Here is a 22,063-nt window from a genome sequence, read left to right as displayed (position 1 = left end):
ATTTTTTATAGAGTATAAAGCACATTATAATATTATAGTTATTTTTAATAGGTATTATTTTTATATAAAAATAATTATTATAAATATAGCTAAAAAATTTAGCTAGAAAACCCAAATAAACATGCCAAAATAGTGAAAGTCGAGAATCCAACAAACATATACACAATTTCAAATAATCCTCAAAATTATAACTGTAAAAACAAAGAAAAGAAGCAGAAACAAAAATAGAAACCCATACATACCCAAAATACCAAACTTTGCTTACTCGTATGCAATATTAAAGAAACAACATAAAACATTAAAATTTAAAAATAAAAATAAAAGTTGAAGATAAATTAGAAATAAAAACAAAAGTAAAAACAGAGAAGTGTTCTTACCTGTGGGAAACAAAAAATTGGATAGTAAAAATTTTTGGATGGTTATTTATACAGATAAAGAACGTGAAACAAAAGAGGGTTTTGTTTTTTCCTTCTCTTATTTTTTAGTTTATGTGAAGTATAAAAATAAGAGTTTTAGATGAAAAGTAAATCTCTTTTTATTTATTGTCAATCATTAAACGCTAAGCAAAATTGACTCTTTTTTATGTTCCTTTCCTTTTCTTCTTACATGAAGAAAATAAAATTATTTTTTCTTATTTCAATAATAATTGCTTGAATTATATAAAATCATAAATATAAATTAATTTTTTATAGAGTATAAAATATTTTATAGTTATTTTTAATAGGTATTATTTATATAGTATAAATAATTATTAATAAATATATGTAAAAAATTTGATTCTACGGTTTGGTCCGGATCAGTACAAGATGGATCGATTATGGTACAGTTACGGTACGGTTTTTACTAAAGAACCAGTACCATACCGTAATAGTAAAAAAATTCGGATTAGTTCAATTCAGTTATAAAAAATTTCGGTTATTTCGGTTCTAGTATTTTTCGGTATGGTTATTCGGTTCAAGCGAGAATCACTGAGATACATGCTCAGCCCTGGTCCAAACCATACTCTTGCAAATGGTTTCCAAGATTTGGGAAATTAAGCTGGTTGTAAGGAAGTAAAGAAAGAGTAATACTGCATTTAAATGTAAGAAATAGTGAGATAACGGAGAAAGCATTAAAAATGAAAGGATTCAATTCTGTATTTTTTTTAATTATATTAAAAATTCATTCAGTTTTAATAAAATTAATATTACTATCTTTCGTGTTAGTTCAAAGACTAAATTTAAGATTACAATTTGATTTTTAAATTTATTATTAAGTATGAAACTTGTCTAAAATTAATTTTATTATCAAATTATAATAAAATATTATTTTTAGCACAAAATAATTTTAGTATCTAATTAAAATAATAAATTTAATTTTTTACTTGTTTATACATTTTATTATTTTAATATAATTTAATTTAAAAAAATTTAAAGGTATTAGAAACAATTTTTTATTTAATATCATTAAATTACTATGTAGTTTAATTTTAAATATTTAATAAATAAATGGTTTAAAGTTATTATTTTTATTAAATATTAACATTAAACTATATTAAAAATAAATATTTTACTCGTATTAATTTCATTTAAATAGTTGATAAAAGATTTCAGTTTTAACATACAAGATTATCGTGATCTTCTTTATTGATAGTGAATTTGTCAACTTGGTATCTAAATTATTTCACTAGATCATAATTATTTAATTTGATTTTTATTCTTATATAATTTAATTATAATATATAATAAAAATAATAATAGAATGATATTGTTTAACTAGAAATTTTTATTTTATATTAATAATTAAAATTAAATTATATAGTAATTTAAAAATATTATTATAAATATAAGTAGTTTTAAAATATTTAAATTTGTTTGAATTAAATAATATTAAAGAAATTAGATTAAGAAGAAAAAATTAAAACAACTAAAATTAACTTGTCATAAAAATAAAATTTTATTCTGATTTAATAATAAAATTAATTTTGGATAAGTTTGATATTTAAAAATAAATTTAAAAAATAAATTTTAATATTAAATTACCAGTTTAATTTTTAGACTAATATAGAAAGAAATAATAGTTAATTTTATTAAAACTGAAGAGAATTTTAATATATTAAAAATAGAATAACCGATTCATATATTAAAATAAATTTTATAAAATAAAAATACAATAACAAAAACCACGTAGATACTTTTGATATTTTTTTTCTAAAAAGGACGTAAGTAGTGTAATTTCCCCTATATATTTTTTGTGGTGGGTGGATCCAAGAAAGCATAAAAATGTATCGGGTGGAGCAGTGTAAAAAAAGGGATTATTGTTCTCTACGTATGGGTTAAGCAATGGACCCACACAACCCAACCGGCCTCATAATGATGATTCAAAATGTTCCGGAGGATCTAATTAAAAAATATAGCGCCAAGTCAGCCTCCTAGGTGTAATGAGCAAAAAAGCTGACATGAAGTGGGGGCTGCGAGTTAACACACCCCTGCGCCTTTCCTCTGCTTTTGAATTCCTTTCCCATCATTCTTTTCCACTTTCACCTTCATTCATTTCCAACATCTTTAAACTCCATACCTCCCTTTCTCCTTCTCCATCTGCAAATTTTCCTGATTCTGAGGATTTTTTATGATCGCGTAGATCTTTCACATGGTAAAGCAGCTCCCCGAATATCATCTGTTTTTGCTGGTTCATTTTCTTTTCTCAAAAACTTAGTATAGATGTTCTTTTTCATTCAATGATTCAGGGAACTCCGGTGAATATCGTAATTGGATCACACGTTTGGGCAGAGGATCTTGAGGATGCATGGATTGACGGCGAAGTTACAGAAATCAAGGGAAGAGAAGCCACCATAATCGCCACTAATGGGAAAAGTGTAAGCTGCGTTCACTTTCTATTAACCACCTTCACCAATTTAGAAACTTCCGTTCATTTATTTATATTTCAGATTGTGATTATCTATCTATATAATTCGAAACTAATTCTTTCTTATAATATTGATGTGTTGAACACAATAAGATTTACAGCTCAGGATCTGAAGTATTATTATTATTATTATTATTATTATTATTATTATTGCTTTCCCCTCCATAAGAGATCCATTAGTATATTGCGCGCATACCAAAATAAAAGTTTAAACTATTATATAGTCTTAGGTTAAATAAAATATACCGAAAGAAATCAATAGATACATAATTAGATAGTTTTTTTCAATATATATATAAAATACACCGAAAGGAATCAATAGGTATATAATTGGATATTTTTTTTCAATATAGACATTTAAATAATTGAATTTAATTATTTGATCAGTGTAATATTTTATTTTTTTATATAATTTAAATATTTTAATTTTAATTTTTATAATATTTAAATTTTTTATGATAACTTTGTTCTACTATATTATATATAGGTGTTTAGAATTTATATATTTATTTAGAATTAAATAAAAATATTTAAAAAATTATAACAACTTTATTTAAATATTTATTATATCAAATTAAAAGATAAAATATAAAATTAATTAAATGGCTGAAATTTTGATATTTAAATATATATTTTGCTAAAGAAATCGACAAATGCAAATAATATAAATGAACATTTATGAAAGAGATTACAGACTATGAACGACATACACAGTAAAATCTCTATAAATTAATATTCGATAAATTAATAACCTCGACTAAATAATAATTTTCTCTGGTCTCAATTTGGACCAATAGGATAAAATAATAATTTTACTAAATTTATAAGATAATAATTTTAAAAAAATTTCTTAAGGCCTATTGAAAATATAAAATAATAATTCATTAAATATATATGAGGGTTACATATACTATGTATATTCATAAAATAAAAAACTTTCTACATAACTTCTATTTTAAAATTTTATTATTTTCTAAAATATGTATCTATAGTTAATATGTATCTTTCTTTGGCTGAGGGAGAGACCAAACTTTTGTTAAACCTATTGTTGCTGTAAATCTTTTTGACTTAAAGAGGGGTACTCATTTTTGTATTCACATAATGCTTTTTGCATTTCATCTGTTAATGTAGATTTTTTTATATCTCTCAAATAAGAAGCCATGGAGGAGAAGATATATATATATATGAATTTTTATATTTTGATATATGAAATTAAAGTATATATTTCTATTTATAAACATTTTATTATACACTTGAAATACTTCATATTCTAATATTCGTATATGCATGCATTGCATTTTAAATCACATCATTTCCAAAATTAGCTCTGGTACAATACACTATCATCCATTATGCATCTAGAATATCAAAGATTATTTCTAAATTTCTTAATTCCTTTATTAATTTTATATGAATTTAATAAAAATAGTATATAAAATATTAACTATTTTCTAAAATAATAAATATTAATTTATCGATAAATTAATAAAATATTAATTTATTCTATAAGATAATAATTTTTTATGGTCCCAAGGATTTCTATTGTAAGTTAAAAATTGAGTTTAAGATTACATATCTTAATTTGTAGTTGCTTCATTTTTATACAGAATTTATTTTGTTTATAAATAATTTTTTTTAAAAGATGTATATATATTATATATGTTTACGAAAATTTTCTATTTAATAATACTAAAATCGCCTTCTTTTTAAGTAAATGAAATTCAATTCAACATTTTAGTTTTCTTTTGCAACTGCATCAATCCCAATCATAATGGTCTTAACTGTTGCTTGTTTACAGAAGTTGGACCAAGATACGAGTTTACTTGGCAGGGCATGGCCTAATTTCTTTTTCTTTTTCTTTACGTTCCAACTATTTTAAATTTCAACATTTTTTACTAGAGACAGACTCTATTCTTGCAACCAATATTCACCCATATAATGAGAACGCTATGATTTTAATTCAGTGAGTGAATTAAAATAGCAAATTAATAATATTATAAATAGTACAGATTAATAAATAATGGTAAATCACTTTAAGAAAATAACAATTTATCCACAAAATTTTTTGTCAATAATTATATTCATCGATGGATTACCAACAACCGCAACCAAATACTAATACTAATACTAATGTAGTTGGTGAAATACTTATTCATAGTAAAGCAAACTGTCGATAATTATTGCTAAATTTTTTCATTAATAAATTATATTTAATTATTGATAAAATGATTCTAATTTCTGTAGGAGAGACGATTTAGTTACAGTTATTGTCAGTAATTTTCGGTAAATTTTAATAGTTTTTAAAAAATAAAATAAATATTAGTAGTTTGTTGGTAAACATTTAATTTAAGAGATTGAAGAATCATCGATCATCCATCGGTAATTTTTAATATTTTTTAAAAAATAAAAAATTTCAACAGTAAATCGTTGGCACAGTTGTTTTTCTAAAAAACCTTTTACATATATAAAAATTAAAAGTTAAAATATATTTATAAATTAACATTATTAGAGACATGAAAAGCTAAATAAGAAAGGATATATAAGAGATAAAAAAAATTAATAAGTATAAAAAAAAGTATTGAAAATGACTAAAATTTACAAAATTAATATTACATTTTTTAAAATTAAAGAAAATAAAATGGACATGAACTAACAATTTGTTTTCAATCCCCATTAATACAATCAAGATAAAAAAAAAATTAAGTAAATTTAATATCTTTGGTTTATTGATAGATTTAGAAACATTTAAGAAGTAAATAAGCAAAGAAAAAAAAGGAGAATAAGAAAGAAAAAACAAATTTGAGTATAAAATAATTAAATAAATAAGAAAAAAATAAGTAAGGAAGGGAGAGATAAAGTATGAGAAACATATAAGAGAGAAGTACCTTTTATATTTTTTTTTTCACTCTATTGGTGGTTTACTAATGAACTACCGAAGCAAATGAAAATTTAAGAAAAGATTTTCTCCAAAATTTTTAAATACCAATAACTTACCGACATCAATTCTAACATTTTTTTAGTTTCAATTCTTAATATTTTAATAAAATATCAGAGATTTTCAAAAAATTTTCATTTACGTATAGATTATGAATGGATCTTCCGTCAGTAATTTAAAAAAACTTAGTAAAATTTAGAGAAAATTTCTCTCTTAAGTTCTCATCGACAGATTAGTTTCATCAGTAATTAATAGAAAAATTATTAATTTAATATTTACTAATAGAAATAATTCATCAACAATTAATAAATAAAGTCTCATATTTTTTTTAAATTAATTTACTGACATAAAAAAATCTATTGGCAAACATGAAAAATAAAAAGTTTATTTACTTTAACAACTGAAGTCTTCATTGAAAATGGCACTATATTTAGGTGTTTAGTTTAGCGACGAAATCTTTTGTTCGTAAAAATTTATTTGTAAACTTAATAATTTGATGATAAAGTGTCTCTAATAAATGGCGCCGTTCTTCGGCTATGAAAAATTTTATTGGTAAATAATTGTTGTTAATCCGTTCGTAGTCTAATAATTTAAGGTGTACTTATCCATATCTGAAGTCTAATGGATATTCGCATGCAAGAATGTGTTAGAGATACATAACTATTCTTGACCTCTCATTAATAGCTTAAGCTCTTAGATTGAATATTCATTTCATATCCACCATTTTCTATTTTGAAAAGAGTAAAGGTTTGTGTAAATTAAATGTATTGTAATGATCACTAAATTAAATGTATTTTAATTATCACGAATCATTAATTATGAGGTCTATTATCATATTAATCGCTTTAGTCTCTTATTTACTAATTTGGGATTGCCCATTATATCTAATTTCTTTGTGATTACTTACAAAAACACTGACCATTTTTCTTAAATTACATGTTAGACCTATTTATAGGTTTGTATATAAGCCAGGTACATTTCAATCGAAATATATTATCAGCTTAGACATATAATTTCTCTTTTAGATTATGTCTAGCTGAATTACAAATTATACATAAGAATTTATTTAATTTTCAATATAAGTTAGACATGGACAAATAAGTATAAATAGATATTTCTATATCTATGATAAGAAATAGAAAATAAGTTTAACAACTATTAAAATTGTAAAATTTGCTATTTAAAGCTCATTCAAGTTGTAAACCTCGATATTTGTAGAATTAAAATGTTGATGAAGGTCTTTCCTTTCGTTTTCTTCTTTTTTCTTTTTTAACTTCTTTCGCTATTTTATTTAAGATTTATGATCTTCATGATTTTATAATATTGTGGGAATCAAATAAAATAATATATAATATTGGAAACATAATTTCAAATACAAATAAGAGTTGCAAGAAATAAAAATTAAGATCAACATAGAAAAGCCTATCTTTTATATTTGGTTAATGTGTTTATCAAATCTTGTAGTTTAATTCAAAATCAAGTCTTTGATGTAGGGCTACAATTGTATTGAACCAAATCAAGCTTTGGATAGCTTGGGCTTGACCCATTCATTATTAAGCCGAACCCAAGCCGAATTCACGGTATATATTTACAACTCATAAATTTAAATACATTTAAGCGAGTCAAAATAAACTTAATATAAATATTAATCAATTTATTAAAAAATAAAATATTTATTAATAAAATTTGCAACATATTTTTTAAGACCATAATTTTAATCCAATAAATTAAAGGAGATATCTTTATGTTTATAATAATTAATCAAATATATAAAATTATAAAAATTATAATTTATTAGTTCATTCAAGTGTCTTATGAAATTTCTCTACTTGTTTTAGAATCATCTTAGTCTAAAGCTAAGAGATATACAACTCAATCCTCAATTATATAGAACATTTATCGAAGTCCTTGACATTTTAAATTGCACTCTACTTTAAAAGAATATTTATTTTATAGAAGTTCTTGACATTTCAAATTGCACTCTACTTTCATGCGTGAAAGCGTAAGGTTGAATTTCACTATAGTCTCTGTAACTTTGGCATGCAAAATCGGTTGCAACACAAAAAGAATGTAACTAAATCGTTGGCCTCTTTCTGTCTCCAACTCCAGATCGTTGCAGATATATCTAGCATATATCCAAAAGACACAGAGGCACCGCCAGCAGGAGTGGATGACATGACCAAGTTGGCGTACCTGCATGAACCAGGGGTCTTATATAACCTTGCTTGTCGATTTGGTCTGAATGAGATATATGTGAGTAATCATTAACCTAATTGCCATCGCTACCAAATGAAATCATCGATTACTCCTGCAAAATTAAAGGATAGATACTGATAACAAATCTTGGAAAAAGCAGACTTACACTGGCAACATTCTAATAGCTGTGAATCCTTTCCAAAGACTCCTACATCTGTATGACGTTCACATGATGGAGCAGTATAAGGGAGCTGCTTTTGGAGAGCTAAGTCCACATCTTTTTGCTGTAGCAGACACTTGTTACAGGTATGTGAACCGTACTGCAGTGATGTCGAATTATATCATAAATCCGACGTATGCTATAATACAAAGCTATACTTCAGAGCGATGATGAACGAACAGGAAAGCCAGTCCATTTTGGTAAGTGGAGAGAGTGGAGCTGGTAAAACAGAGACCACAAAGATGCTCATGAGATACCTTGCATTCATGGGGGGAAGATCTGGCATTGAAGGAAGAACTGTGGAACAGCAAGTTTTGGAGGTAAATTAAGAATATTACATCCATTCACATTGTCTATTCTGATTCAACTGATACAATACAGAGTTATATTTCCACTTCTTCAGTCAAATCCAGTTCTGGAAGCATTCGGGAATGCTAAAACCGTGAAAAATAACAATTCAAGGTAAAATTTAGACAGTCTCGCCTCTCTTCTTTTTTTGTTTTACCCAAAAAAAATAGAGTAATTCAACTAACGATTATAAACCGGGCGGCTACATCAGTCGTTTTGGTAAGTTTGTTGAGATTCAATTTGATAAGCATGGTAAGATCTCCGGAGCTGCAGTTCGAACTTATCTCCTTGAAAGGTCCCGTGTTTGCCAAGTTTCAGATCCGGAGAGAAACTATCATTGCTTTTACATGCTTTGTGCAGCACCACCGGAGGTGATTTCACACAATTCCCCTACACCAACCAAGTTGAAACACATTTAATTCACGAGAAAGGTAGCTGACTGATCTTCTCTTTCAGGATATGAAAAAATTTAAGTTAGGGGATGCAAGAGCATTCCACTATCTAAACCAATCCAACTGTTACAAAGTAGCCAATGTAGATGATGCTAGAGAGTATTTGGAGACCCGAAATGCAATGGACATTGTAGGGATCAGCCAGGATGAGCAGGTATTCATACTTTGCATCACTAATCAGTAAACGAGTAAAATACTAGTTTGAACATTTCCTCATCATGTAGATGTTTGAAATTACCTGAGGCTGGTTTCTCCTCTGCAGGATGCAATATTTCGTGTAGTAGCTGCAATCCTTCATCTTGGAAATGTTGAGTTCATCAAAGGGAAAGATGTTGACTCTTCCAAACTCAAGGATGAGAAGTCACGCTACCATCTTCAAACTGCAGCAGAGCTACTAATGTTAGAACTCTTGGCATATTCCTATCACCAATACAAGAGAATTCTTTGCTAGTTAGCTATCATTACTAATCTTCTTGTTCCTAATACATGCTTCTAGGTGTGATGAGATAGCACTGGAAAGCTCACTTTGCAAGCGTGTCATAGTGACTCCTGATGGTAATATTACAAAACCTCTGGACCCAGATCTAGCTACCTTGAGTCGTGATGCCTTAGCAAAGACCGTGTATTCTAGGCTGTTTGATTGGTAAGAGAATCAAGCTTTGACCTCCAACACGCTCTAGTGTGTATATATACCAACAATATGTGAGCGGTAACACAAATGAAGCAATGTGGCAATCCCACTCAGCTAACTTCTGAACAGCGTGGACGTTGCTTCAGTTTTGAGTTATATGTTTGAAACCAACATTTATATATTCATGGAGTGAAAACAACGAGTCATTGAATAATGCAGGATTGTGGATAAGATTAACAACTCAATAGGTCAAGATCCCAACGCAACAAGCATAATCGGAGTGCTTGATATTTATGGCTTCGAAAGCTTCAAAATCAATAGGTACTGGTGAAAGCTATATGTATTTCCAACAAATGAAAATTTAACAGGAATATATAATCAGCTGAATTTGGCAGTTTTGAGCAGCTTTGCATCAACCTAACAAATGAGAAGTTGCAACAGCATTTCAACCAGGTACAGATAAATTCCTATGCATAATTCAATAAATACATACAGCTGTTCTCATGTATAAATGGATCTTATCCGCAGCATGTATTTAAGATGGAGCAAGAAGAGTATACAAGAGAGGAAATAAACTGGAGCTATGTGGAGTTTGTGGATAACCAGGATGTTTTGGATCTTATTGAGAAGGTACTGGTTACTAGAAGACAATTGCAATGACAAAGTAATGCAGTGTTCATGATGTCATAACTAATCATTTTTTTCCTTGCATGCAGAAACCTGGTGGAATAATTGCCCTGCTCGACGAGGCCTGGTGCGTGCGTGGGTGTGTGTGTACAGAGAGAGAGAGAGAGAGAGAGAGAGAGAGAGTTAAGAAAGAAAAAGAAAAGAAACCTCCAAATCTTGAACCATCAGGGTTTTAACTAATACACAAAATTTCCAAGTCATGAACCATCAGGGTTTTAAATAATATACAATCAGAAAGGGAAGATGTATAAATCACTCTTGAAACTATTTAGCAATAACTTTAAGATTTTTTATAGTGCAGCATGTTCCCCAAGTCCACTCATGAAACATTTGCACAAAAGATGTACCAGACATACAAAGGACACAAACGTTTCAGCAAGCCAAAACTTGCTAGAACAGACTTCACAATCAACCACTATGCAGGAGATGTATGCTATGGTTTGGATTTTTTTTTCCTTGACTACCCAATGAAACATTTCGAAATTTGTTTTCTCATTGTTGAGCCATTTGGTAAACAGGTTATATACCAAGCTGACCAATTTCTTGATAAAAACAAAGACTATGTTGTAGCAGAACATCAAGCTTTATTAAATGCATCCAAGTGCCCTTTTGTTGCTAATCTTTTCCCTCCATTACCTGAAGAGACATCGAAGCAATCCAAGTTCTCTTCCATTGGTACCCGCTTCAAGGTAAGCTCCATCCTTTTAAAGCAGCAGCATTTTGTACAAGTAATACATTACCGAGACATAGACTCACTCCTAGCTCAAAACTTAACATCTAGCAACAATTACAATCTTTGATGGAGACGCTAAACACAACAGAGCCACATTATATCAGATGTGTAAAGCCAAATACAGTTCTGAAGCCTGGAATCTTTGAGAATTTCAATGTGTTAAACCAGTTAAGATGTGGGGTAAGATCAATATTTCCTTTACCTTGTTATGTACATAGGACTTTGAGTTTTTGTTATTCTTGTAGGTGAAATAACTTCTCAAACTCCTATTGACAACAACTGTGCCAACAAACTCTATAACAGGGTGTACTAGAGGCGATTAGGATAAGCTGCGCCGGGTATCCGACCAAACGAACGTTTGATGAGTTCCTTGATCGTTTTGGAATGCTTGCTCCTGATGTTCTGGAAGGGTATATATATATATATATATTCCTTCAATACTGATTGTTCTTGGCATTGCTTTCATCTGATACTATTAGCTTAATGAGATGAGATGTCCATCAATGCCTTCAGATGCTAATCTGGAAACTTATCACCAACAAAAACTATTTTGACTTCTTTTACTACTCTAATGTTAACTTGCATTGACTAAGCAGGTCAGACGAAAAATCTGCATGCATTGCCATCCTGGAGAACATGGGTTTGAAGGGTTATCAGGTACTTCTTAACCATAGAAAATTAAAAGCTATCACATCTGAAAGATTACATTCAATATTAAGCACCTAACTGCTTAATTCAGATTGGGAAAACGAAAGTGTTCCTTAGAGCTGGGCAGATGGCCGAGTTAGATGCTCGAAGAACTGAAGTTTTGGCTACTTCTGCTAGACGAATCCAGCGACAAATTCGAACACATCTAACCAGAAAAGAGTTCATTGCCTTACGGAATGCTTCAATATTTATGCAGAAGCTCTGGAGAGGTTGCCCAACTTTTATTGAAATATATTATATCTTGCATTATAGCAAAATTCACATCCACTAGCCAATCTGAGTAAATTATAACAGGTGATGTTTGGCTAGTCAGCTTTTGCTTGTCATTTTTCAGTTGCAAAACTGTAGCCCGCTTCTTTTTATTTTTTTTTCAATCTTGCAAGAGTATAAAATAACATAATAGGGTGCAAACCAATGTATAACAAGAGGGAAATCATTTGACTGCCTCATAGCACAACAGGTCGATGGTCCATACCTAGCAGCCCTCTTCCCATTATAAGATTTCCAAGGTACCAACACATTTATAGACAGAATGAAAAAGTAATGTCAGCAAAGAACAACAACGCCCCTTTGAAATGACTTTTGTATTCATTCCCCTCATTAAGAACCTGATGTTTTAACAATAGCTGTCCTCAAGTCAGACACCCAGAAACCAATCAACCATGACAAAGCTTTTGTTCATGTAAAAATCTGTATATATTGATCGTGTTTTATATGGTAGTAAATAAGATGCCACAGTTGGATTCCATCATTTTGAATTCTATAGACAAGCTGCAAGGATATTTGAACTTGATTCCAACCATATAAGCCACTTGCACTATAGTTTACATTGTTGCTAGCTGTAACATAACTAACAATTCTTTTAATATGCCTCTTATATAGCACAACTTGCACGTAAGCTTTATGAAGACATGAGAAAAGAAGCAGCCTCTACCCGTATACAAAAAAATGTTCGTGCTCGTATGGCAAGAAAATATTACACAAACATGCAGAAATCAGCAGTATCTATTCAAACTGGACTACGAGCAATGGCAGCACGTAATGAATATAGATGCAGAAGAAGAACCAAGGCTGCAACTATAATTCAGGTAAACAACAACCTCTGGCTGCTCTACGCCAAATCATTCGGATGAATAATTGACTGATTTCTCGAAATAACAGACTCAATGGAGAAGATTCCAAGCTCTTTCAGCTTACAAGCAACAGAAGAAAGCAACCCTTGCACTTCAGTGTCTTTGGAGGGCTAGGACAGCAAGGAAGGAGCTTAGAAAACTGCGGATGGTGGGTAGCACTAAATTTGCTTCTTTTGAACAAGGATATAGTTAACTCAATGAACATTGGAATTTACTGAGATAGTGGTGCAGGCTGCAAGAGAAACAGGGGCGCTTAAAGAAGCTAAGGATAAACTAGAGAAACGTGTTGAAGAGCTAACATGGCGGCTGGAATTTGAAAAACAATTGAGGGTAAAATTGCATGTCATTTATTTTTTTTTTAAAGAATTTAATATTAAGTTTGAAAGGGACAACAATTATTTAGGCAATATAAATGGAAGATGAGTTAGATTTCAACAAATTGTCAGTTGTATATTAGACATTTCAGCTACATACTCACATATTCATCACCTATCCTAATACATGCTTGGCGTTAGTTAGTCATCTAAAATGTCTTTAGGAAAAGGTCAGGCAATGTTTGGTTTGAGGGATTTCAAAGAAAAAAGAAAGTTGGAGAAAGCTCATCGTTTGGCCAAGTAAAAGGGAAGATCAAAATCTATCATCTACTAGAATATCCCAAAATGAGGAAATCCTGGAAATTCACTTCAGGTTGTGAATTGTGGAACTCATTTTAATAAATAAAATTCTTATGAACTTTATGTTAGCTCCAAAGCTAGTCCTCATGTACACAGATTTGGTCGGCATATCAATCAGAGATTATACAACTTCATGCATAAAAGGTCATTAAATCCAAAATTTCATTTTTTGTCAGTTTAATGATATTAAAGCCTTCATTGCTTTATTTCTCAGTTTTCATTAACTTGGATTTCTGTATCCCAAAATCCAAATTCAGCAAGAAACCAACTGAAATTTCTTAATCGAGTTGGTTCACTTAACCCTGTCAGAATATTATTATTATTTTTTTTTTTTTTGTAGATTGATCTTGAAGGAGTTAAGGGGCAAGAAATTGCAAAGCTAGAAAATTCATTGCAAGAAATGCAAGAAAAGCTAGATAAAGCCTATGCAGCAATCATCCAGGAGAAAGAAGCAGCAAAGTTAGCTATAGAACAAGCCCCGCCTGTAATCAAAGAGGTGCCTGTTGTGGATAACACCAAGCTAGAGTTGCTAAGTAATCAAAATGTGGAACTGGAGGTAATATCATATATAGTTCAGCATCATGGTACTACACTGCCATTCACATAAATATATTATGTATCAACTCAACTTTAACACTAAAATGGCAATTAAGGTTGGGGCAAATCTTACCTATCCTCTCCACTTCTCGTTACCTATCTCTAGACAATCCATATTCCAAATACCTGATGCCTAATTGCTAAAAGTTGAGATACACATACTGACATACGTGATAGACCTCAGACCCCAAAGAAAGAAAAAAATTAGAAGGAGAAAACACACGCGCACACACCAAAAAGAGGCTCTACCTTGACCCCAACATTTTAACACTTTCAAGAAAATTAGGAATCAAATTGCTACTGTCTTTTCTTTTGTTACACTTTCATCATTTGGCTACCTCTCAAAGGTATCAATTTCCTTAGTCCCTAGAGCTAAGATGCCAAGTCTGATGTGGCTTCCATGGTGAGTGTTAGAAGTTTTATTTACTCCACATCACCTAGTTATTGGGTTGTTATGGTGTATTTATATGGATTGGACACTCAAAGGAAGAAGGTTTTGGGAATGAGTTCTACTCAAGCCCATTTGTCATGGTATTAAAGCTAGCCTTTTGCCTATGATGATGGATTTGGACCCGGCTCGTTTGCACGTCACGCCAAGCGTGAGGGAGGGTGTTAGAAGTTGTATTTATTCCACATCGTCTAGTTATTGAGTTGTTATGGTGTATATATGTGAATTGGGCACCCTCTTCGTTTGAGCTAGTTTTTGGGAATGACTTCTACCCAAGCCTATTTGTCAATGAGCAATGAACTCTTCCCAAAGAATTCTCTTTTCTCTCTTTTTAAAGAAAAAAGAAGGAATAAGAGAGGAAGAAATGACTCATTATTTGAAACAAAATCATGCCAGCCAAAGAATTTCATAAAATGAATAATACAACCATCAGCCAACCATTTTAAAACCATCTTTGCAAAAAAATTGATCCACAACAGTTGATTCAATCCTATCACTGACATTGCAAAAGTAAGGCCCAAGAACAATTGGTTCAAAAGTAACTCAATGTCCGCTGACATAACCTTTGAGGGGAATAATTCAGACAACTGAGAAATAAAAGAAAGGGTAACCACTCACCATAAATGCACCACAACTAGAAAAGGCACACTTACATGCACAAATAAATGAGAGAATCATTTAACTGACAAGTGATCTTATATGTATAATACTTATTAGGATAAGCTAAGAGACATGAAGAAGAAAATAGAGCAGTTTGAGGACAAGTGTAATGAATTAGAAAAAGAAAGCAAAGAAAGACTAAAAGAGGCAGAAGAAGCACAGCTGAAAACAATGCAGCTCCAAGAGACCATTGAGAGGTAAAAATAAAGAATTGTCATACATGCAGGTCTATAGTCATCAAATGTGGTTAATTTACTTTTTGTTGGCTGTCAGATTAGAATTGAACTTGTCCAATCTCGAGTCAGAAAATCAGGTTCTACGCCAGCAGGCACTGGTTGCATCAACTAAAGAGGACCTTTCTGAAGAAATAAATGTGTAAGTCAAAGAGATCATTCGAACTTTTTATGGGCTTTTCATTTTCTATGGGATATAAGAATATTTTATCCCCCTTTCTGTCCTCTGAATGTGAAACAACTCAGTAAAGGATAAGTTCATTATGCAATTCAACTAATTACTTCTAGAGGATTAAGGAAAAGAAAAAGTTATCTTTTAAAGGTGCACAATTAGACATCTTTGCAAACAAAACACAGAACATTTCTATAGTTGCTCTAAAACCTTGTAAGGAAGAATGTTGAGTAAAAGTGTAGGGTTTTGTTAGACTGGGATTTAGAGTTCATAGCTAATCTACAAAATAGGAATTGAATTTAGAACTTTAGTGTGCTGACAATCTTTAGTTGGAATCAATTTAGAGAACTGCAATACAGCAGTCGTTAATGAAATCCTGACGATCTTTAGTTGCCATTCTCCGGGAGATATGCTTTGGAAGAAAGTGTTTAGGTCTTCTTCTTCTTTCTTTTCTAATATTATGGTTCTCTGCTGTTAACTTTATGATGGAGATCTAATAATCAGCATCTTCAATTTGGTTGCTGAAGTAACACAGAATCCTGATCCCTAAACATCCTCATAATAAGCGAATGTGATGCTGTATAACTAACTACAAATTACAGCAACAAAGTACTACTTCCTCTGCTGTCCTAAAATTCCAGTTGTCTACTCTTTCAGTTAGTTCCATTTACAAAGATATTTGATAGTTCCTTTTACGAAGATATTTGAGTAATGCTTTGTAAACCTGATTGATTCCTGAACTCTAATCCTATCTCTAGGTCAACGACAAACCCAAAATCCCCAAATATACCACACCCTGAATCCCTAACACTCCACAGAGACACATAAGTAGACGATAGAGCAGTCTTATGTTGCATATGCATGATCAGTAATGACTTCAGTTTCCTATAGTCATTGCTACAATAGTGCAACCTCAAGACTTCATATATAATTCAGCAGGATTGAATTAAGCTATTTACGTACAATTTCAATTTGCAATTCAAACAAAGCTAGAAGCTCAACCTCAACAATTAATTTTGCTAAGAGATTTGGAATTTAATGTGTGATTTCCAGCCTCAAGCATAAGATAAAAGACCTGGAATCGGAGAATGAATCACTCCGGAAACATCCAGCCTCTTTAGAACAGACAGTGGCTCCTGAAAGGATTTTTTCCCAACTCAAGGTACACTTCTCTGTGCAGTTGTACTGATTGTGTAGCTTTTCAAAAATCGGCACTAACCCTCTTATGATGCAGAACTTTGACAATGGACACCACATAAAAGAAGAGCCTCAAATGACAAAAGTACTTCCATCCTCATTCTTTATTCATTTCCATGGTGTGACAGGAAAAAGAATAGAAACAAATCATAGATTTTTCCTAGATTCTAATGGGTGAAGTTTGTTTCCAGGAGCCTGAACGTCTTGTCTCCCTCTTAACTAAACAAAGGTCCCTAACAGACAGGCAGCAGGTAATCATCAACTGAAAGCTAAACTGTAGCAAAGACCAATCACCATAAGTCAGGATACTGCCTATTTCAGTTGTGCAGTCACTAAACATACAACCTGTTACTATCCTATCACAGGAAAACCATGACTTGCTCATCAAGTGTCTTCTGGAAGATAAGCAGTTTGATAAGAAGAGACCTGTTGCTGCCTGTGTTGTGTACAAAGCACTTCTTCAATGGAGATCATTTGAAGCAGAGAAAACAAATATATTTGATAGGATTATTCAGACAATCAGATCATGTATAGAGGTAACATACTTTAATCACATAACTATAGTGACCATGCATTAAGACTACAAGTACAAGTGCAATCATAAAATAGTTCTTGAATAAACTTTTCAAGAGCTAGTTTGAACATAATTAAGCTATCATAGTTCGGACAACTTCAAGTTCACTTTTTTTAAGTCAATAAGGAGCTTGCTTAAGAGATTAGTAAATTTCCAATAACTAGCACATTTTTCATACACTACAAGCATAATCAACGAACTAATGATATCCTTCAGTGTAAGGAAAAGAAGGGGCTGCAACTCTTTTCTTTAGAAGAAAGATGGCACCATCCTCACTTTCCTTTTTTCCTCACTTTCCTTCTTTTCCTTTCCTTGATGAGGAACTCCAAGCCCCAAATTAAGGGAAAAAAATAAAAAGAAAGAATAAATAAATAGAGGGAGCTGACTGCTCAACAGGAAGCAACCCCTTTCCATGTTTGGGTGTTTGATATTTCTTTTGTCTCAGTTTGTTTGGACCAGCATGAATTTCAATGCTATGTTTTTAGCTTGTGAAACGAAATGTATATAACATTGTAGATTTAAGATCAATTGCTAAAAACAATATGAGCTTCAGTATAGAATATCAGAATTTTATAGATTTAAGCCTGAAAATGTTAAAATCCAACATGTTTTCTTCTATCAAAATGTCTTATTGCAACGGCATATCATGTCATTGTTATTCAATAGACTCATAATTTTGATACTAATTTCCTGAATGATGTTCTTGAAGAGTCAAGATAACATCTGCAATCTAGCATACTGGCTCTCAACAACTTCTACTCTTTTGTATCTTCTACAAAGTACATTGAAGGCAAATAACACAGTGAAAGCATCTGCAAAGAATAATCGAACCACCGCTGCAACATTATTTGGTAGAATGGCACAAGTAAGTTCTGTCCATTGAATTCATTACTATAGCTTTTTACATGCTTAAAATTACAACTCTGAAATGTACAATATCAGGGATTCCAGCCATCGACAATGGGAATGGGAATGGGAATGTCAAGTGGGTATAGTGGAATGGTGGAAAAACCAAATGAGCAATTGAAAATCGAAGCCAAGTATCCAGCACTACTATTTAAGCAACATCTAGCTGCATATGTTGAGAAAATATATGGGCTGATCCGTGATAGTGTGAAGAAAGAAATAAGTCCATTCTTGAATTTGTGCATACAGGTAAGCATGTACGATAACTAATAAACTCATTTGGTAACCAAATGTCACAAAGCAATGGTTTTCTAACCCATCGTCATATTGTTAATCACCATTAACAGGCCCCAAGATCAATGAGAGCTAGAGCAATAAGAGGCTCATCTAGAAATATACATTCAAATATTGTTACAAGACAACAAGCATCAAACATACACTGGCAAAGCATTGTTAATAATCTAGAAAGTACCTTGAGTATAATGTCGGAGAACAATGTAAGATTAAAACTACTTTTTTACCAGCTTTCCCAGATTTTATGTATGAGCTGATATTTTTCCACTGTCTTTGAACTAACTTTTGCCAATTTTCAGGTCCCTCCTGTGTTCACAAGAAAAATTTTTAGTCAGATTTTCTCATTCATAAATGTACAGCTCTTTAACAGGTAAAAGGAGCACCAGCCGAAATTAATCATTGACCATAAATAACGAAATCAACTCTCACAATTAATCTGCATTTACACCTTGTTGCTCCAGCTTATTACTGCGACGTGAGTGCTGCTCATTTAGCAATGGAGAATATGTGAAGGCGGGTTTGCAAGAATTAGAACAATGGTGCCTCAAAGCTTCGGATGAGGTAAGCTAAAATGCAGATTGCATATGCAAAGGGTGAAAAGATTGTAACTGTTGTGTTATTTCACAGTTTGCAGGATCATCAAGGGACGAACTTCAACACATAAGACAAGCAGTGGGATTTCTGGTAAATTTTCTAGAAGCAAATGCATTATTGTTTTAGTTTAAGGACATAGGATGTCAATAATGGATTTTATCATTTTAATGATTAATGCAAACAGGTATTGCATCAAAAAGCTCAAAAATCATTGGACGAGATCACAAATGAACTCTGCCCGGTAAATGATGGAGTCGAATCAGAATGATATATAAAGCCTTGTATGGTTGAGTTTATGATTTAACTTGTTTATCTTTTTATCTGTTCCATAGATGCTGAGCATACCACAAATATATCGCATTGGTACTATGTTCTGGGATGACAAATATGGAACACAGGGATTATCTCCAGATGTAACTCAACTTTCTCTATTTCATTATCTTTTTACCTGATAACAAATAATTTTGCTTCTAATTTGGAAATTGTAACAACAGGTGATTGGCAAGATGAGAACACTTATGGCAGAAGATTCAATAAACATGCCTAACAATTATTCATTCTTGCTCGACGTTGATTCAAGGTAACAATCACTGTCCCACAAAACCTTAATCAAGTCTAACTATAGTAATAAATTGTACTGAAAACAAAAGAAATAATGTTAATCCCAGCATACCCTTTTCAATGGAGGAGCTATTCCGATCCTTTTGTGCAATTAGTCTATCCGATGTTGACCCGCCGCCGCTACTCCGGCAAAGATCCGACTTCCATTTTCTACTTCAAACAACGGATTCTCTTTAATTTTGCACCAACGCGGGTGTCGCTGCTTTGCTCGTGAGGTTGACAACTATGAGTGAAAGAGTGATTTTTCAAAATTTTGGTTCCATTTTCTTTTCGACCACCGATTCATTTTTGGCTTCCATTTGTTTGCCTGTTTGTTCAAATAACTTGTTCTTTTTCTAGTTAATATTTTTGTGTTTTGTTATTGAATCTTATTGGTTTATTTTTTATTTATAAAATTTTAGTCTATATTTTGATATAATATGTTCTTAAAATATTATCATTAAAAATAAGAAGTTATTGAATATTTTCAGAGAAGATTCTGATGTAGTTTAGTGGGTTTATATAATTATACTGATCATTAATATTAATATCAATATTAACTATTGTTATTATTGTAATTATAAAATAATAATATAAAATAAGTTTATAAATTAAATTTAATAATAGTTTTAAATGTTTTATAATTATATTGTATATTAAAAATAATGGTAATATTAAATATTTTATTACTTTAAATAATATTTATTATCTTTAAATTTGATTAATGCAATGAATATAAATAAATAATTATATATTATGTTTTCTAAAATTATAAATTATTATATAATTAATAATTAATTTATTGATTAAAATTAAATTAAGAATATATAATTATAATATTATTTAATAATTAAAATTATTATTTAATTATAATAAATATAAATTAACACAAAGCATATAATTTATGAGTAAAAGTAATTGCAATTCAAAAAGAAATTATGTCCTGATGTATTGATCATATATATTATAAAATATCTATAATATATAAGGTGTAATTATAAATTAAATCATGTATGTTTTGACAATTTTATCGAATATATTGAATAGTTTTAAAATTTTAAAATAAATATTTATTTTTAATTTATTTTTAAAAATATATTTTAGTGACAATTTTTAAAATTTCACAATAAAATAGATGATGTAAGATTGTGGTTACTAAAAGAATAATAACTATAAATTAATAAAAATGATTTATCTTAGACTTAGTAATATGATCATTAAAAATCTCACATATGTGCACTCTTTCATATATTTTACATCTAAATGCAATAAATTTTTATTGACACACTAATTTTTATGTTAGTAAGCTGAATTAACTTGCCATGTCATTTTTAAAAATTATTATCAAAAAGTATTTTTAAAATAAATTGAAAGCATAGGTAAATAATTTAAAAATTTAAAACAGTTGGATAAAATTGTTAAAAATTGTAAAGTTTAGAATTTAATTAGTAATTAGGCCAACATATAATTGTCACCTACATAAAATTGCAAAGGGAGGATAAAATATATAAATTTACTACTAGGATATTACCAATTCTTTAACTAATTATGTTAATTTGGTCTTTCTGATCGGTCCAAATTATATATAGATATTTAAAGGTATTTTAGAGCTCTAATAATATTTTTCTACATATAAAATGTCAGAATATGTGTTTTTATCTCACTTAAGCTTAATTATCAATTTTCAGATAATATTAGCAAAAAGAGGAAAATATGGAGCTAAACACTCGAAAAGAAGCTTAATGGACATGTTCATGTCAAGGCCCAAGATTAAGACGCATGGACTACTAATTACAAGGCCCAATGGACATTTTAATCATTTTGTATAATTATTTGGATTTATATTAAGAGTTATTTATAGGATAGTATTTGGTGGAGATAAAGATACTTAAAGTCTTATCTATTAGATGAGTCTTATATATTTGATAGACTTATATTAGGTATACATCTCTAGAGAGATTTATTTAGAAAAGGACTCTCCTCTATATATATCTCTACAAAAACCTAATTCTGGGTGAGGAGAGTTTTCTCCTATATACTCTCTACACATGTCTATCATAATTCTCTATAGTTCTTCATAAACAGTATTAGTTTTCATGATTCTTTTGAGATCTAAGGAGTTTTTCAAGAAGTAGAGACTGAGGACCAATCTTCTTCCTACTTGAAT

The 22,063-nt window shown here is 30.3% G+C and overlaps 1 protein-coding gene and 1 long non-coding RNA gene across 5 annotated transcripts; one reads left to right on the top strand and one right to left on the bottom strand.

The window, feature by feature from the left end:
• Positions 1 to 2,445: 2,445 nt before the first annotated feature.
• On the top strand, positions 2,446 to 20,106 carry LOC8289334 (myosin-12). 2 transcript variants are annotated; one of them, XM_025156105.2, is made up of 40 exons: positions 2,447 to 2,631; positions 2,726 to 2,854; positions 7,949 to 8,092; positions 8,196 to 8,341; positions 8,419 to 8,575; positions 8,659 to 8,717; positions 8,815 to 8,974; positions 9,060 to 9,209; positions 9,318 to 9,454; positions 9,552 to 9,698; positions 9,906 to 10,007; positions 10,082 to 10,139; positions 10,215 to 10,316; positions 10,403 to 10,440; positions 10,675 to 10,801; positions 10,892 to 11,062; positions 11,155 to 11,286; positions 11,410 to 11,516; positions 11,703 to 11,763; positions 11,846 to 12,023; positions 12,697 to 12,902; positions 12,976 to 13,095; positions 13,179 to 13,277; positions 13,962 to 14,177; positions 15,384 to 15,523; positions 15,600 to 15,701; positions 16,785 to 16,893; positions 16,966 to 17,013; positions 17,120 to 17,179; positions 17,294 to 17,464; positions 18,212 to 18,367; positions 18,445 to 18,657; positions 18,756 to 18,905; positions 19,002 to 19,072; positions 19,164 to 19,263; positions 19,330 to 19,386; positions 19,481 to 19,537; positions 19,629 to 19,709; positions 19,791 to 19,876; positions 19,965 to 20,106. In XM_025156105.2, exons 1-40 carry the CDS (start codon positions 2,629 to 2,631, stop codon positions 20,092 to 20,094), a joined length of 4,680 nt encoding a protein of 1,559 aa, XP_025011873.2. In that variant the 5' UTR covers positions 2,447 to 2,628; the 3' UTR covers positions 20,095 to 20,106. The 2 variants fall into 2 exon arrangements, with proteins under 2 accessions (XP_025011874.2, XP_025011873.2); XM_025156106.2 differs by having other exon boundaries at positions 2,446 to 2,631; positions 10,675 to 11,062.
• LOC107262704 lies at positions 7,802 to 20,226 on the bottom strand. 3 transcript variants are annotated; one of them, XR_007216294.1, is made up of 6 exons: positions 19,970 to 20,226; positions 18,881 to 19,008; positions 9,581 to 9,807; positions 9,294 to 9,435; positions 8,202 to 8,993; positions 7,802 to 8,032 (listed from the first exon to the last, which is right to left on the bottom strand). It is a non-coding gene; the product is annotated as an uncharacterized LOC107262704 (long non-coding RNA). The 3 variants fall into 3 exon arrangements; XR_007216293.1 differs by lacking the exon at positions 9,581 to 9,807 and having other exon boundaries at positions 7,802 to 8,077; XR_001536501.3 differs by lacking the exon at positions 9,581 to 9,807.
• Between the last annotated feature and the right edge of the window lie 1,837 nt (positions 20,227 to 22,063).

This window comes from Ricinus communis, chromosome 6 (assembly GCF_019578655.1).
Source record: "Ricinus communis isolate WT05 ecotype wild-type chromosome 6, ASM1957865v1, whole genome shotgun sequence".
NCBI lineage: Eukaryota > Viridiplantae > Streptophyta > Magnoliopsida > Malpighiales > Euphorbiaceae > Ricinus > Ricinus communis.
The sequence above is the reverse complement of the archived record's forward strand: the minus strand, read 5'-3'. Positions and strand labels throughout refer to the sequence as shown.

Excerpts from the sequence above, each read along its gene's own strand:
- LOC8289334 (XM_025156106.2), top strand. Across the intron at positions 11,517-11,702 it reads GCTCCTGATGTTCTGGAAGG|GTCAGACGAAAAATCTGCAT; the intron begins GTATATATATAT and ends TTGACTAAGCAG. Across the intron at positions 17,465-18,211 it reads CAATCAGATCATGTATAGAG|AGTCAAGATAACATCTGCAA; the intron begins GTAACATACTTT and ends ATGTTCTTGAAG.